This window comes from Sus scrofa, chromosome 16 (genome assembly GCF_000003025.6).
Source record: "Sus scrofa isolate TJ Tabasco breed Duroc chromosome 16, Sscrofa11.1, whole genome shotgun sequence".
Classification (NCBI taxonomy): domain Eukaryota; kingdom Metazoa; phylum Chordata; class Mammalia; order Artiodactyla; family Suidae; genus Sus; species Sus scrofa.
Window position 1 is genome coordinate 60,341,780 of NC_010458.4, and position 15,808 is coordinate 60,357,587.

The following is a 15,808-nucleotide window of genomic DNA, read 5'->3' on the forward strand; positions in this document are numbered from 1 at the left end:
TTTGTGAGTGACAGAAAGCAAATTATGATCAATAAGTTAGTGACATAACCTTCAGTGATCTAGACATAGATAAGAAGTCTTGAAGTTTTATTTCATCCTTTTTATGTCCTTTTTAATTTAAATATTTTAAACAATCTCAAATGTATAAAAGGTAAAGTACACAGAATTGTTTTCTTTCTCAGTCTTCAGGTTTGTGTGCAAGTTGCTAACATTATGCTCTGTCACCTCTCTGAGTACCTTACTATGTATTTCCTTCAAAGGACATGCTCCTACATAGCTACAGTATAACCATTAAAATCAGGAAGTAGTTTTGATACATTGTGACCCCCTAGTCCTTGGACCTTCATTCCACTGAAGGTTACTGATTGTCCTAGTAACTTCATTTATGTAGCAAAAGGATCCAGTCAGAAGCATGCTTTGCTTTTAGATACCAGCTGTCTTTATTCACCTCAATCTGGAACAAGTCCTCATTTTAAACTTGACTTTTACAGCCTTGGTACTTTTGAAGGTTACAGGCTAGTTTTGTGTAACAGCTCTCATTTTGAGTTTTGTTTGATGTTTCTTCATACTAAGATTCAGGTTATGAGTCTTTGGCAGGACTGTTAAATAAGTGATACTGTGTTTTTGTATGCTTTCATCAGTTATTAATTTCAGTTTGTCATTTTTCTGATAGTATTTGCATTTGGCCCACTGTGGGTTTCAAATTCTCATTCACCCAACTGTGGATCAACTATGTTCGTGAAAAAAACCAAAAAAACAAAAAACAAAAAAAAACCCACAACAAAACACCTACAAAGTTCCAGAAAGCAAAACTTGAATTTTCCTTGCAATAGGTGACTAGTTACATAGTATTTACAACTATTTAATAGTACTTGCATTGTTTTAGGTATTGTAGGTAATGTAGAGATGACTTAAGGTTATTCAGGAGGAAACATGTAGGTTATATGCAAATACTATGTCATTGTTGAGCATCTGCAGATTTTGATGTCTGGGGGGATATTGGAACCATGCCCTGTGGATACTGAGGGACAACTCTCCTTAGTTAACTGATTAAGCAGTGTCTGCCAGTCTTCTCCACTGTAAAGCTATTTGTTTTATTTATATGGTTAAGTATTTTGTGTGATATAGTTTCAAAGTACAACCTTGTTTCTCATCAGATTTTCACTTTATATATACCTATGATATGTATCTATATATACTCATGATTTCCTGCTTTATTCATTGGGTTAATATCTATTCCCGTTACTTTTATCCTCAAGTTTTTCCAGATATGGCCAGTGGAAGACCGTTCTAGGTGGTTTCTGCGCCTTTTCAATAGGTCTCATCGTTATTTGAGCAATTTTTTATTCTCTGGCACAAAATACACCAGGCTTATTATGCTTTCCCTACCCTAGCCCAAGAATCAGTCATTTTTTTCAAGGAGCCCTGGTTCTTTTTATGAAGAATGGTTTTTAGAAGCCAGAATCTGTTTGTTAGTGGGTAGTTACTGTTGGTGTGTATATTATGCATGCTTGCATCTATATTTTTTTATATATATCTGTATATATTGAAAACCATGAGTCTGCACTTAAATTTTCATTTCTGATCCTGTGGGGTTCATTTTTGCTCTCTCCCTTTGTGTATAACTCTTTTCAACAACAGTGAGATACCTAATTTCTGTTATCCTTACATAATGTATTTGGATCCCTATATATAAACATGCGTAAACACCTCCAAAAATCAGGAAAATGAACAGTTCAATCACCACCAAAACTCCTTCATGCTCTCTTTATGGTCACACCCTACTCCTAACCTCACATCCAGGAGGACACTGATTTAGTCTCTGTTTCCATTGTTTTGTATTTTGAAGAATTTCATATAAAAGGAATCATGTAATTTTTTTAAAGGTAGCTTTATTGAGATACTCGCATACCATGTGTTTTACTTACTTAGATTGTGTAATTTAGTGGTTTTTACTATAGTCATATATGCACTATCACCATAGTCATCTTTCATTTTCATCACCTTAAAAAAACCCCTAAACAAACCCCATACCTTTTAGCTATTACCACCACCACCCCAGTCTGCTCAAGCAACTATTAATTTACTTTCCGTCTTACAGATTTCTCTGTTCTGGATATTTTATATACATGTTTTCCTAATATATGGTCTTTTGTTTCTGGCTTCTTTCACTAGTATAATGTTTTAGAGGCTCATTCATGTTCTGTTATGTGTCAGTTCATTCTTTTTGTTTGGGTGAACAATATCCTACTGTATGACATAGATCCATTGGTCAATTGATGAATATCTGGGAGGTTTCCACTTTTTGGCTATTAAGAATAATTCTGCTATAAACATTCAGGTACAAATTTTTGTGTGCATGTATATTTTCATTTCTTACCTAGGAGTGGAATTTCAGGTTTTATGGGGACTCTGTTTAATCATTGGAAGAATTGCTAGATTGTTTTCAACAGTGGCTACACCATTTTACATTCCCAGCAGCAGTATATGAGAGTTGTGTTTTCTCCATATCTTTGCCAACACTTGTTATGTGGCTTTTTGATCCTCGCTATCCTAGTGAATGTGAAGTGGTGTCACATTGTGGTTTTGATTTGCATTTATCTGATGGCTAATTATGTTGAGCATCTTTCCTCCTATTTATTGACCATTTGTGTATCTTCCTTGGAGAAAAGTCTGTTCAGATCCTTTGTGCATTTTTTAATAGGTTATCTGCTTGTTATTGAGATAAAATAGTTCTTTATTCTGGACACAGTTTCTTATAGATACATGAATCCTTTTATGTATATGGTTTTCACTTTCTGATGGTGAATGTTTTTAATTTTGATGTAGTTTAATTAATCATGCATTTGGTGGATCATGTTTTTGGTGTCTAAGAACTTTGTAACCCCAGGTTATGAAGATTTTTTTTCCCAACCTACTAAAAGTTTTATAATTTTATCTTTTGCATTTAGGTATGTGACCCATTTTAAGTGGGTTTTTGGGTTTTGTTTGTTTTTTTGGTAGAAGCTGTGAAATATAGATGGAGGTTTATTTTTTTTGCTTATGGTAATCCATTTGTTTCACAATCATTTGTCGAAAGGCTATTTATTCTCCATTAAATAGTTTTTGCCCTTTTCTCAAAAGTCAGTTCTATTTATATGAGTCTGTTTTTGGTTTCTCTATTCCATTCCATTGATCTATGTGTCTTTCCCTTCATCTGAACCACATTGCCTTGATAATTATAGCTTTAAAGTAAGTGTTAAAATTGGGTAGCATGAGTCCTTCAACTTAATTCTTCAGAATTGTTCTGGCTATATTAATTTTCTTTGCCTTTGCTTATAAAATTTAGAATCAACTAGTCTATATCTACAAAAGTTTGTGTTAAATTTTCCAGTGGAATAGCATATGTCTTCTGATCCATGAACATGGGACAGTCTCTTCATTTAGCACCTCTTTCACTTAGATCATCAGCATTTTATGGTTTTCCCTTTGTGGAAACTTTACATCTTTTGTTAGATTTGTTCCTAAGTGTTCATTTTCTGAAGCTGTTGTAAATGATTTCTTTCTGAAATTTCAGTTTCCAGTTGCACAGTGCTAGTGCAAAGGAATATGTTTGATCCTTTGACTTTGTTAAACTCACCTATTCTAGTTTTTTGGTGATTCCTTGGGATTTTTTTTTTTTTTTGTCTTTTCTAATCTATAGGTCTTTGTTTCTTTTTCTTGCCTTATTGCATTTGTTAGAAAAATAGAAGTGGTGAAAGCAGCAATTCTTGTCTTGTGGATGTTAATGTTTTAAAAGATTCTATCTAACATTCAGTGTAATGTTAGCTGTAGTTTTTAATAGATGACCCTTATCAAATTGAGGACGTTTTCATCTATTAACTCCTTGCTAACTGAGTTTTTCTCATGAGTGGATCTGAATTTTCTTAAATGCTTTTTCTGTATCAATTGATCAAGTTTTTTTCTTTAGACTGTTAATGTGATAGATTATGTTCATGGATTTTCTTTTTTTTTGCTTTTTAGGGCCATACCCTCGGCATATGGAGGTTCCCAGGCCAGGGGTCGAATTAGAGCTACAACTACTGGCCTACGCCACAGCCACAGCAATGCCAGATACTTAACCCACTGATAGAGGCCAGGGATCCAACCTGCAACCTCATTTGTTTCTGCCGAATTACGACCGGAACTCCTGTTGGTGGATTTTCTAATTTTGAACCAGCTTGTATCTCTCCATCCCAAATCTGGTAATGTTGTATTACTCTGTTTATAGATCTGGGCTCGTTTGTTGAGGATTTTTGGCTCGTTTGCTGAAGATTTTTGTGTGTTCATTTGGAATATTGGTCAATAGCTTTTAAAAAAATTGTATTATCTTTATCTTGGCTAGGTATCAAGTTAATGGTGGGCTTATTAACTGAATTGGGAAGTGATTCTTCTATTTTATGGGAGAGATTTCTAGAATTTGTGTTAAGTCTTTAAATGATTTGGAATTTGGCAATAAGACTTTAAACAATGGATTCAATTTTTAAAAATAATGATAGAACTTATTTATCTTACAAGTTAGATAAGTTTAGTAATAGTACTTATCTATAATAGAATTTCAACAATACTTCTATTATTGAACTTAGTTTTCGTAGTTCATGTCTTTCAAGGAAGTGATTCATTTCGTCTAATTCTGTATGCATAGAATAGTATTAAAGAAGGTATCATTTTAATGTCTTGGGTCTGTATGGTATCTTTCACTGCTAAAATTGGTCATTTGTCTTTTTTTTTTTTGGTTGGTCTTGCTAGAGCTTTATCAATTTTATTACTCTTCTCAAAGAACTAGGTTTTGATTTGCCCCATTAAATTATTTCAATTTAATTAAAAAAATTTTTTTGCACCTCCTTTATCATGACTTTCTTCCTTCTGCTGGCTTTGGGTTTATTTTGCTCTTTTTCTGGTCTCTTAAAAGTGGAAGCTTACTGGTTTTGAGAGTTTTTTCCTAATAGCAGTTGATACATTGAATTACTAAGAACTGGTTTAGCTGCCTTCTGTACATTTGTTATTTTCATTTTTATTTGATTCAAAATGTTTTCTCTCTTTAGACTTCCCCTTCCCTGACAGGCATGAGTTAATTAGAAGTCCATTGTTATATTCTAAGAGATTTTCCTCTTATCTATTATTTTCTGGTTTTATTGTCAGGAAATATACTTTATGAGGTCAGTTCTGTTAAGTTTTTCTTTTTTGGTTTTTAGGGCCACACTGTGGCATATGGAAGTTCCCAGGCTAGGGGTTGAATCAGAACTTAAGCTGCTGGCCTACACCATAGCCACAGCAACGTGGGATCCCAGCCACATCTATGACCTACACCATAGCTCCCAGCAACGTGTGATCCTCAACCCATGAGCAAGGCCAGGAATCAAACCTGCGTCCTCCTGGGTACTAGTTGGGTCCTTTACTGCTAAGCCATGACAGGAACTCCCTTTTAAATTTCTTAAGGTTTATTTTATGACCTAGGATATAATTTGTTTTGGTGACTGTTCCATGTACACTTGAAAAGAATGCTTATTCTGCTGTTTATCCAGTTGATTATTGGTATTATTCACTTCTTTTATATCCTTGCTGATTATTTTCTAGTAGTTCTATACATTACTGAGGAGTCTCCAGCTGTATTGAAGCTTTGTCCATTTCTCCTTTCAGTGCTGTCAGTTTTTGCATCTTGTTTCTAAGCTCTGATGTTAGGTGCATACGTATTAAGATTGTCATGTCTTGGTAAATTGAGCGTTTCATCATTTTTTAAATATCGCTCTTTATTCTTGGTAATCTTGATAAAATTTCTCGAGTTCAGAGTTCCCGTAGTGTCTCAGTGGTTAACAAACCCGGCTAGTATCCAGGAGGACGTGGGTTCAATCCCAGGCCTCGCTCAGTGGGTTAAGGATCTGGCATTGCCACGAGCTGTGGTGGAGGTCACAGACATGGCTCAGATCCCAAGTTGCTGTGATTGTGGCTTAGGCCAGTGGCTGTAGCTCCGATTCGACCCTTAGCCTGGGAACCTCCATATGCCTCTGTGCGGCCCTAAAAAAGACAAAAAAAAAAAAAAACTAAACAGTTCATTTAATCTCTTTTGGAAGGTTATGTGGTTAAGATTCATAGCCCAGAGATCAGAACTGCCTAGATTTGAATCCCACTTCCAAGTGTAGGTCTGTGACCTTGGGCTAATCACTTACCTGCTCTGGGGCTCTGATTGAATTGTAAATTGAGATAACCTTACTCAGTTTGGAGGACTACGTGAGATGATTCATCTAAAACATCTGACAATAATACTGACGGTAAAAAAAACATCATTTCTAACCACAGCATTTGATTAGAAACATCTGCTGTTTTTAGGAGTTCTCTTATAATTAGAAATACAATGGAAGGGTCAGGTGCCCTCTTTAAAAATAACACTTGTGAAGAAAGGGATTATTAAATACAACCTGAGTCAAGTGCAAAAGGAAACTTCTTTTATGAGTTTTTTTTATCATCAGTAATACCTTGCAGTGTTTATATCTTGTTTAAACATGAACAGTTCAAAATCGTATTGGTTCAGTTCCAATAATAAACAAGAGATCTAAGCCGACTAACACAATACATGGCTGTTATCTGTTATTAGCAACCACTTGCTGGAATGCTGTGGTAATCAGGTGAGGGGGTTACACAGACCTTGAGGTGGGCTGAATCTAAGGGTTAATCTGTATTAAGGATAGCCCATAGTAGTGATGAATCTAAATAACAAAGTGACCTATATTGCAAAAACACCAGGTTTTTAATGTCTTAGCCTATTTGTCACAATCTTGTGTCTATCTTTAAAAAACCATTACAGGGAGTTCCCGTTGTGGCTGAATGATAGGGATCTCAACTAGTATCCATGAGGATGAGGGTTTGATCCCTGGCCTCACTCAGTGGATTAAGGATCTGGCACTACCTTGAGCTGTGGTGTAGGTCATAGACGCATCTCAGATCTGGCCTTGTGGCTGTGGCTGGCAGCTGCAGCTCTTATTCAACCCTTAGCCTGGGAACTTCCATATGCCATGGGTCAGCTCTAAAAAGCAAAAAAAAAGAAAAAAAAAAAGCCATTACAAAAGAATATTAATTAGTTAACAGCTATATTATTTTATGAGATTTTGTTTTTTCCTATCATGCATCTTACTTTAGTTTGAAATTTAGTTAATGGCGTTCCCCTTGTGGCACAGGGGAAACAAATCTGACTAGTTTCAGGTTTGATCTTTTTTCAGGCCTTGCTCAGTAGGTTAAGGATCCCCTGTTCCTGCAAGGTGTGGTGTAGGCTGGCAGCTGCAGCTCCGATTCGACCCCTAGCCTGGAACCTCCAAATGCTGTGGGTGTGGCCCTAAGAAGCAAAAAAAAAAAAAAAAAAAAAAAAAAAAAATTTAGTGGAGATAGCTTTTTATTGTGGTTCTATTATTACATTGTCAAGTTAAATTAGAAGAGAAATAAATAGAAAACCACCCAGCAAAGAATGCATTTCAGTAACTTTATTGAAAGGTATCCCTTAGTACCAAAACATAATGGTAGTTGGTTATGTTACCTCTGTCAACTCAAAATTAACACTGATGTATTCAAAATATTGAAATTTATCAATCTTTTGAGCAAACTGGAAAGTTATCCATAAAACATGGTTTACAAAAGCATAAGATATACTGTGGCTCTTTGGTTTATTTTCCAATGCATATCTACGTATAATATGCCCAAGTTGGGTACAGCCATCCTGGATATATTCAGGCCATACATTGCACTGAAGAACTGTTTATAGAACTTTAACACTGCACATCTCCTTAGATTCACCAACGTCCTGAATACTACTTCAGCAACCTTATAATTATGAAGATGTCTACTTAACACTTTTTTGGCACAGTAGGGGTAATTAGTGAAAGTGTATTTTGCTTCTTTCTAAGCAAAATTCTAAATTAGAAGCAATGATGGTTTTATAAAAACAGTCCCTAGTAAAAACTTCTGGAGTGCAAATTTTTCAGAAAGTTTTCAGAGTGATGTTATTTTGAGTTACTACTATAATAATTTTCTTGATGGGACTGCATTGAGGCAGTCAATTTTATATAAAATTTTTTAATCATGGGTACAAACATCACCTGTTTTCTAGAAGATTAAATATGCCAAAATTACTAGGTATGTAGTTTGCTTTATGTAAAATGCCCTGAAATTTAAATGTAATTCTCATGTAGCAATAAAGTCCACATCTCTGGATTATCTGTTATTTGCATTATAGGTGCCAAGAAACTATTTTCACTGCCTAGAATAATGACCCTTGTTATGCCTTAAAAGTGCATTTATGAAATGTTGGTTTTGATGTAAACCTCATTATTTAAATTTTAAGTTAAGTAGGTTACCATTTTTAACACCACCTAAATACAATATAATGACCCGATGTAGAAAGCTGGATCAATGTTAGAAATGACGATTCACAGTTTAACTTCCCAGGTTTGTCAATTAGCTTTTCACATTTATGCTGTTAGCTTTGATTTGTATGCTTCACAGGTGAATTCAAATGTGGATAATCCCACTATAGGGTAATGTTAATTAGGCAATTTCCCCAAATCTGAAAACACCAATGTTAATCTAGTTGTGATGTTTTGAGGCTTCACAGCTTAAATCCATTACAACATGATGAAATCCACAGCTCAGGATTGTGGAGAAAGGCTTCAAAGAAGAGTTTTGTTGTTGCTGTATTAATCCTATTTAACAAATAGAAAATCAAGTTATTAATGTCTTCCAAACACAAATATTACAACCTTTTAAAAATGAACTGCTTACATCTTTTAAAAAATTTATTTATTTTTGGCCACACCCATGGCATGCAGAAGCTCCCAGGCCCGGGATGGAACCTGTGCCACAGCTGTGACAATGCCAGATCCTTAACTGCTGGGCAACCAGAGAATTCCCTAAACTGTTTACATCTAAGGTTCATAATCATGTCTTATGTAAATGTGTTTAATGTTAACATTTACTTTTGAGTAGAAAGAAAAATCACCACCATGATTAAACGGCAAGAATGTATATTATGTTTTAGTGACAATACATATAATACACAAGTTCATACTGATTTTGTTAATACGCTAAGGCTCTCAAATTAGTTCAGGGTGTGGTTCAAACTTTTGGTGCCGTTCTCTTAGGCTTGTGTTATTTTAAAAATGAGCCAAAGCTTGAGTCTACATATGGCAAAATGATGTGCAATTAAGAAAACACTGGGAGTTCCTATTGTGACTCAGCGGGTTATGAACCTGACTAGTATCCATGAGGATTTGGGTTCGATCCCTGGCCTCCTCCATCATCAGGTTAAGAATCTGGCATTGCTGTGAACTGTGGTGTACACTGGCAGCTGTAGCTCCAATTCAACCCTTAGCCTAGCAACTTCCATATGCTGCAGATGCGGCCCAAAAAAGCAAAAAAAAAAAAAAAAAAAAAAAAATCATTTTAGTGGTACTTTTAAAGTTCAGGTTATTAAGGAAGAGGCTGCTTTCTAAGCTAATAATGTAATGAAATGGCTAACATATATCAAAGGTATAGATAATTCCTTAGTCTTAGGGTATTGTACCTTGAATGGAGTAAATGCCCTCAGAATCTAGCTGATTAGGTAAGTGAAGTCATTTTCCCCTTTGCTATTCCAACTCTATCTTGTTTATTTTGAAAATAATTAAGATTTTTAAAAATTTTTGTCTTTTTTTAGGGCCGCACACGCAGTATATGGAAGTTCCCAGGCTAGGGGTCTAATCGGAGCTGTAGCCACCAGCCTATACCACAGTTTGCTGGATCCTTAACCCACTGAGCAAGGCCAGGGATCGAACCCAAAACCTCATGGTTCCTAGTCAGATTCATTTCCTCTGCACCACGATGGGAACTCCAATAATTCAGTTTAAATTCTTGAATTATAGAAGGGCATTATAGCATGAGAAAAATTTCTTTACATGGAGAATAACTATGAGCCAAATTTACCAATTAAGGGACCATTTCAGGAATTGTTGGAAGGTGAGTTATTCTGTAGTAACTGTGCTTCAGTTGCCGTGCAGTACGCCCAGAAACAATCCATTTCAACTTCTGAACATTTGGTTTGGAACACTTGTTTGATGAATATTCAGTTAAACACTTGGATACAAGCTCTTGCCAGAAAGTCAAATCTCTGCCATTTATCTGTGCATAAATTTAAAACATCTATTAGTTAGAAGTCCTACAGTATTTAATTACAGAAATTGCAACCTTATCAACATGTGTCTTTCCTTGTCAAAAAAATTTGAGAATAAGCCACTGAAGTTTCACATAAACACATGACATCTCATTTACTTCAAGAACAAGTGCTTTAGTTTCTTTTACAGCTGTTACTAGAATTTAGGCTATAACCTTGACATACCTTGGAATGTTTCTGAAGACATTCTGCTCCTTCTGCTAACTCTACACACTTCAGTGCTTGGATCTCCAATGCAATGATAGACAATGCCAACACAGACGGCTAAAACAGAGAAGTTTTAAAGTAAATAAAGTAGATGTTGAATATAAAAATAGATACGTTTAATCTTTATGAAATATTTACCTTTGCTTTAGAAAATATGATCCTGCAGTAGCATGCCTTAAGTTGAGCTTCCAGTCTTTCAAAATTAAGGCTGTTCCTCCTTTAAAAAGAAAATGAGATTAATTTTATGTAGATACTTTTGTATCCAGTCAAATGAAATTTTTAGAAAAATAAGTCAATTTTATAATGAAGCTTATGTACACTTATAGAAAATAAATTATCTGCAGAATTTCCCTTTCTTCAGAGACATTAACTGCTTAAGGATACCATACGTGATTTTTAAGTAATTTGGGCAATAAGTAAATAAAAAGCATCATGCCACAACTACCAAGGTTTCTTTCCTTTTCATTTTAATTACTGTATTTTTGAATCTAAAGTTCCCTTTTCATTAATCTGTTAGATACTTACCTACTAGGTTCTATAAGTTAACTTTAACTAGTCTATAAAGGAAAAATAATTTTTAAAGAAGTTGAAATGTCTTTTAATCTCAAGAATTAGCCTTCACAGACTTCAAGCAGCTACTTTTGACTGAAAGTCTTCTCACTTCTGCTGGAGAATGAAGTGAAATTCAAGGAGCTCAGCTGTCATTTTACTTAATTTGATGGGAATTCTCCCAGGATACTGATTTTTATGTAACACCCAGACAATACCATTCTGATTTTCAAATCTCTTTTGTTAAAAACAAAGATCACATACCTTTCATATGGCAAGCTCTCTTGAAGGAGTGAATAATAGAGTTGTAGAAATTGAAAGGCAGTAGTAGCTTTGACTTTCCAACACACCTTCTCCAACACAATCTTTTCCATTCTCATCAAGTCTGAAACCGTGAATCTATACTGGCTTATTCGGATCAAATCAGTTGCCAGTGGGACATTCCTTTCCTCCTCTAATGATTTTACAGCCAAATAGAAGCAGCTCAGTCCAACACACCCAAGGTGCTTGGGCTGTACCTAAAAAGACAGTAAGTCTACATCTTTACCTTATTTCAGTTAAAAAAAAAAAACGTAAAGGATAATCTAGAACTCAGACCCATCACTTCAAAAATGTATTGCTGAGTTTATTTCTCAGCTGTGACGGATTTAACGTGATCCGCTGGTGCCTCTGAACCACATGTACACATTTGGAACCAATTTTTGAGTAAATGGACTAAGTTTCAATACAATGTTCGGCTTAACTTTTTTTGGTTTGTTTAGAACTATAAGTACTGTATTCTAGTTGGACCAAATTATCTGATCAAAGGCTTATATGAAGACAGCTTATGCACAAAATTTCTTTCCAGAATGTTGCATTTTTTTCAGTCTGTTTTCTTCTGTAGTTACAGTAAAAAATGTTTGTAAATACTTCAGTAGATATTCTTTACTCTGCCTGTAAACCTCTATTCACTACAAATCTTTTTATCATTTTCTGAATGTCTACAATCAAAATTTGTCACTCAAAATTCTATTCACTTTAAGTTCCAGCTCAACTGAAACTTTATTTTCTTAATATTCCTTGTACTGTAGGATAGTACAAACATTATTCCCACTAGGAGTATAATATGCTTAAGGGACAAGTGAATGTCATTCATCTGTGCAACATTTATAGAGTTAAAATGGTAGTGCCTGCACATGGTGTCTAAAGAGATGTTTAATCAGTCTATTGAACAAGTTTCTTGAACCATTTAACTCAACAAACACCAAGTTCTTTCCATATATGATGCATTTTGTTAGGTAGTGAGGACTAAAAAGACGAGTTTCATTTTCACTGTCACATTCTTTCATCCACCAATGACCATGGACACACAGAAGTCAGATGTATTTTTAAACTCTGAAAGCTACACGGATGTCCTGCCTATCCACTATAGGGAAATAAATATATAATATATGGAAACATTAATATATATGCTCATTCAGAAAATTCTACTATATGCAAACTTAAGCTGGAAATGCCAACCATAAGCTGGACTTGAGTAGATTAAGGCTAAAACAATTAGAACTTTACCATATATGAATAGAGATTAAGAAATAAACTTCATTGACTTGGTGGAGAGCATCAACAAAAGAAGTATAATTTTTTTTTAATGGCTGCACACATAGCACATGGAAGCTTCCCAGCCAGGGACTGAATCTGAGTCATGGCTGTGACCTATGCTACAGCTGTGGCAACTAGGGATCCTTAACCCACTGCACCTGGCGGGGGATTGAACCCACACCTCTACAGTGACCTGAGCTGCTGCAGTTAGATTCTTAAATCACTGCACCACAGAAGGAACTCCTTATTCTAATTCTTAACTCACAATCTAGCATTCTGGCTCTAACATATTTCTTTAAAAAACAAGAGTAAAAAGAAAATACACAATCTACCAAAAAGGCTCACAGCCAACTCTCCTACTTGGAAACGCTGTGACAATGCCATGTCCTTAACCCTCTGGGCCACTAGAGAACTCCAGACATTAGAATATTTTCTTTTTCTTTTGTTTTTTTGTCTTTTCTATGGCCGCACCCACGGCATATGTAGATTCCCAGGCTAGGGGTCTAATCGGAGCTGTAGCCACCGGCCTATGCCAGAGCCACAGCCACATCTGTGACCTACACCACAGCTCACGCCAACACCGGATCCTTAACCCCTGAGCAAGGCCAGGGATCCAACCCACAACCTCACGATTCCTAGTCGGATTCGTTAGCCACTGAGCCATGACAGAATTCCAGATATTAGAATATTTTTCAATGTCAGAAGTCTAATAAATGATGCATTACTCTTGATTAAAAGGAAGAATATTTATCAATGCTGTAGTACACATGTTTTGGCTACTTCCTGAAAACAAAAAAGGTCAAGTTTATGAATACTCCCCAAACCTAGCAATACTATCTCCAAAATCACTGAGGAAAACCAGGAAATACTCAGGGTAATGTAGCTTTAAACGTACCTTCATTTTGGACAGGAATCTGTCCAGTAAATTCACAGCTAGAGAAAATGTCTCGGTGTCAAAGCCAAAGAACTGAGTTAAACTAAGAAGATCTTTTACTTCAAAGTCCCTCAGTCTTGCAGTCATCCTAAGGCCATTATCGTGTGCAGACTCAATTAGTCTCAAGCCGCAGACCTTTGGCTGACATCTCGACTCCTGTTCCAACAGGGCATTCAGCTGGTGTAGCAGTTTCTGAGAGTCAGTTGTTGTTGGTACTTCTATCATCTATATATAGAACAAAGCCCAGAAAGGAGTGAAAGAACGGGGCCTTCCTGCCTTGTGTTGTGCTAAGTGCATCCTAACACAAGTCTCCCCTCCCTCAATGCTATTAGTGAATCTAAGTCGAGGCAAAGCGCCATCTGTTATTCCCTCCCTCCCCAACCAGTTGGTCACATCCTAAATTGCGGAGTTCCTAGAGGGCAGTAGCCATGCTTTTTTAAAGGAAAAAAAAAAGCAAATCTTTATGCCCAAAGTTTGAAATTATATAGCAGTAGCTATCCGGCCATTTATGAGCAATGGGAAATTTTTCTTAGTCCTTAGTCCCTGATATGTAAAGAGTATGAGGTTATTACCTACTTCATAGACTTGTGTGGAATAAATGAGATCCCCTAGGTACATATGTACATAGCACACATAGTAGGTGCCTGATAAACACTGGACAATGAAATTGAGCTTATTTCTAGCCGTAAATCTGCCTCGTTGAATGGCTGTGAAGATTAAACATGATTGAACTAGAGTTTAACGTATAGAGCTCGGCACACAGTGCTCAAGAATTGTTAACTTTTATTGGTGCTAGGAAAGAAAGCTTAAAGGGCGTTATGGAAGCACGCAGTGGGGGCAGGAGGCTTTCGCAGCCTGCAAGGGGAGCCTGGGGGGTTCATTAATTTAAGATAGTAAAGAACTTCTACTAGGTCCCAGGCACAGGCTTAAGCCCAGGATACACTGTTGGTTCCTCCCACCAACAACCAATAGACAGGAAGGCAGGGGATCTTTAGGGTTGGGCGACGGAAGTGGTGGGCAGATGTGGAACCACTAACTTCTTGGGTCCACCTCTTTCGCCCCAGGGTTAGTGCCTGGGACAGGGCCGACCTGACACTAAGACGCCTTAGGAGGTCGGATCTGGCCCCGCCCCTCCAGGCACGGACTAGCCTGAACTTGTTACTCTGGAGAGTTAACCGAGGAAAAGGGCGCAGGACTTTCCCCTCACCCCGCGTCTCTAACCCTGCTCCCTGCCCGCACCCCCAGGTTAACCTGGAAATCCCAGCTCACCTTGATCGCGACTGCAGCTCCTCAGCGGTAACCACCCTCCCCGGGCCTGCTCTCACCTCACCCCACGATATTAGATCCGAGAAGCCTACGAGGCGAGGAGAATCGCGGGAAAGAGGGGAGAGGCCCGGGGAGGGGAAACCGTCCTAGGTGGAGGTCTCCGCAGCGCTGCGGAGCCAACACTGCCCTTCGCAGGGTCAGCTCGGAGCCGAAGGGCCCGCGACCGCCCTCCTGAGTAATATATTGGAGGGCGGGGCTTTCTCGCGGCGGTGGGAGGACATCTTCGCCGATGATTGGTGTACTTCTTTTGATGGATGCCTCCAGTGGGCCAAACAGGACAGGTTCATGGGGAATAAGTCCCGCCAATCGGCACACACTACACTTTCCGCTATTATTCTGGAGTCAAGTTCTCCGCCCCTTGAAGCCACACCCCCTACCTCTAAGAGTCTCTCATTGGAGGATTTCCCCAAGTCTCTTCAATGAAGAGGAGGGGCAGTTAAACGCTGCGCGCACAAACCCAGGCCCGGGTAAGGCCTCTGCTGGCAGGCGTTTTGGCTGGAATATTATTCCAGAAGGTACTGGGAGTTTTTGTTCCATTCGGTTCAGTTCAGTGGTTTTGCCTTCTCTTTCTAAAAATATAGTGCCTAGTTAAAAAAAAAAAAAGAAAAGAGAAGAAAAGTGAAGTTCTTGTTTGTCATTACAGATAGAGCGTGGTGGATTTTCTGTGGTATAGTTTATTAAATTTCCAAGTTTCTCCTCATGAACTCTGGAAATCACTTCTTCCTTGCCTTTGCTTTTTGTAAAATTTATCAAACAGCGGAGTTTGGCTGTGTGAATTCTTGGTCTTCGCTCAATTCATGAATTTGATTTTTGAACAAATTAGAAATAGAAAAGTTGGTAATTCTTAAACGGCTTAAAATGAAAGGTCTGTGGTTGGCTCTAAAAAAGAATATGTATACAATAATAATTGTAGTGACTGTGAAGCTCAGCCCACAGAGCTGTGTGTGAAGCAATGCGTTCTTTTTATTTGCTGCCATGAACCTAATCTCTGATTGGGAGCTTCT

At 37.2% G+C, this 15,808-nt stretch overlaps 1 protein-coding gene across 1 annotated transcript; it reads right to left on the bottom strand.

Moving 5' to 3' along the window:
• CCNG1 (cyclin G1) lies at nt 7,476-14,958 on the bottom strand. The gene is given in 7 exon segments (NM_001031781.2): nt 7,476-8,705; nt 9,964-10,158; nt 10,376-10,474; nt 10,556-10,634; nt 11,231-11,484; nt 13,440-13,703; nt 14,748-14,958. Coding segments are annotated over 5 exon segments (888 nt in total). The 5' UTR covers nt 14,748-14,958; the 3' UTR covers nt 7,476-8,705; nt 9,964-9,966.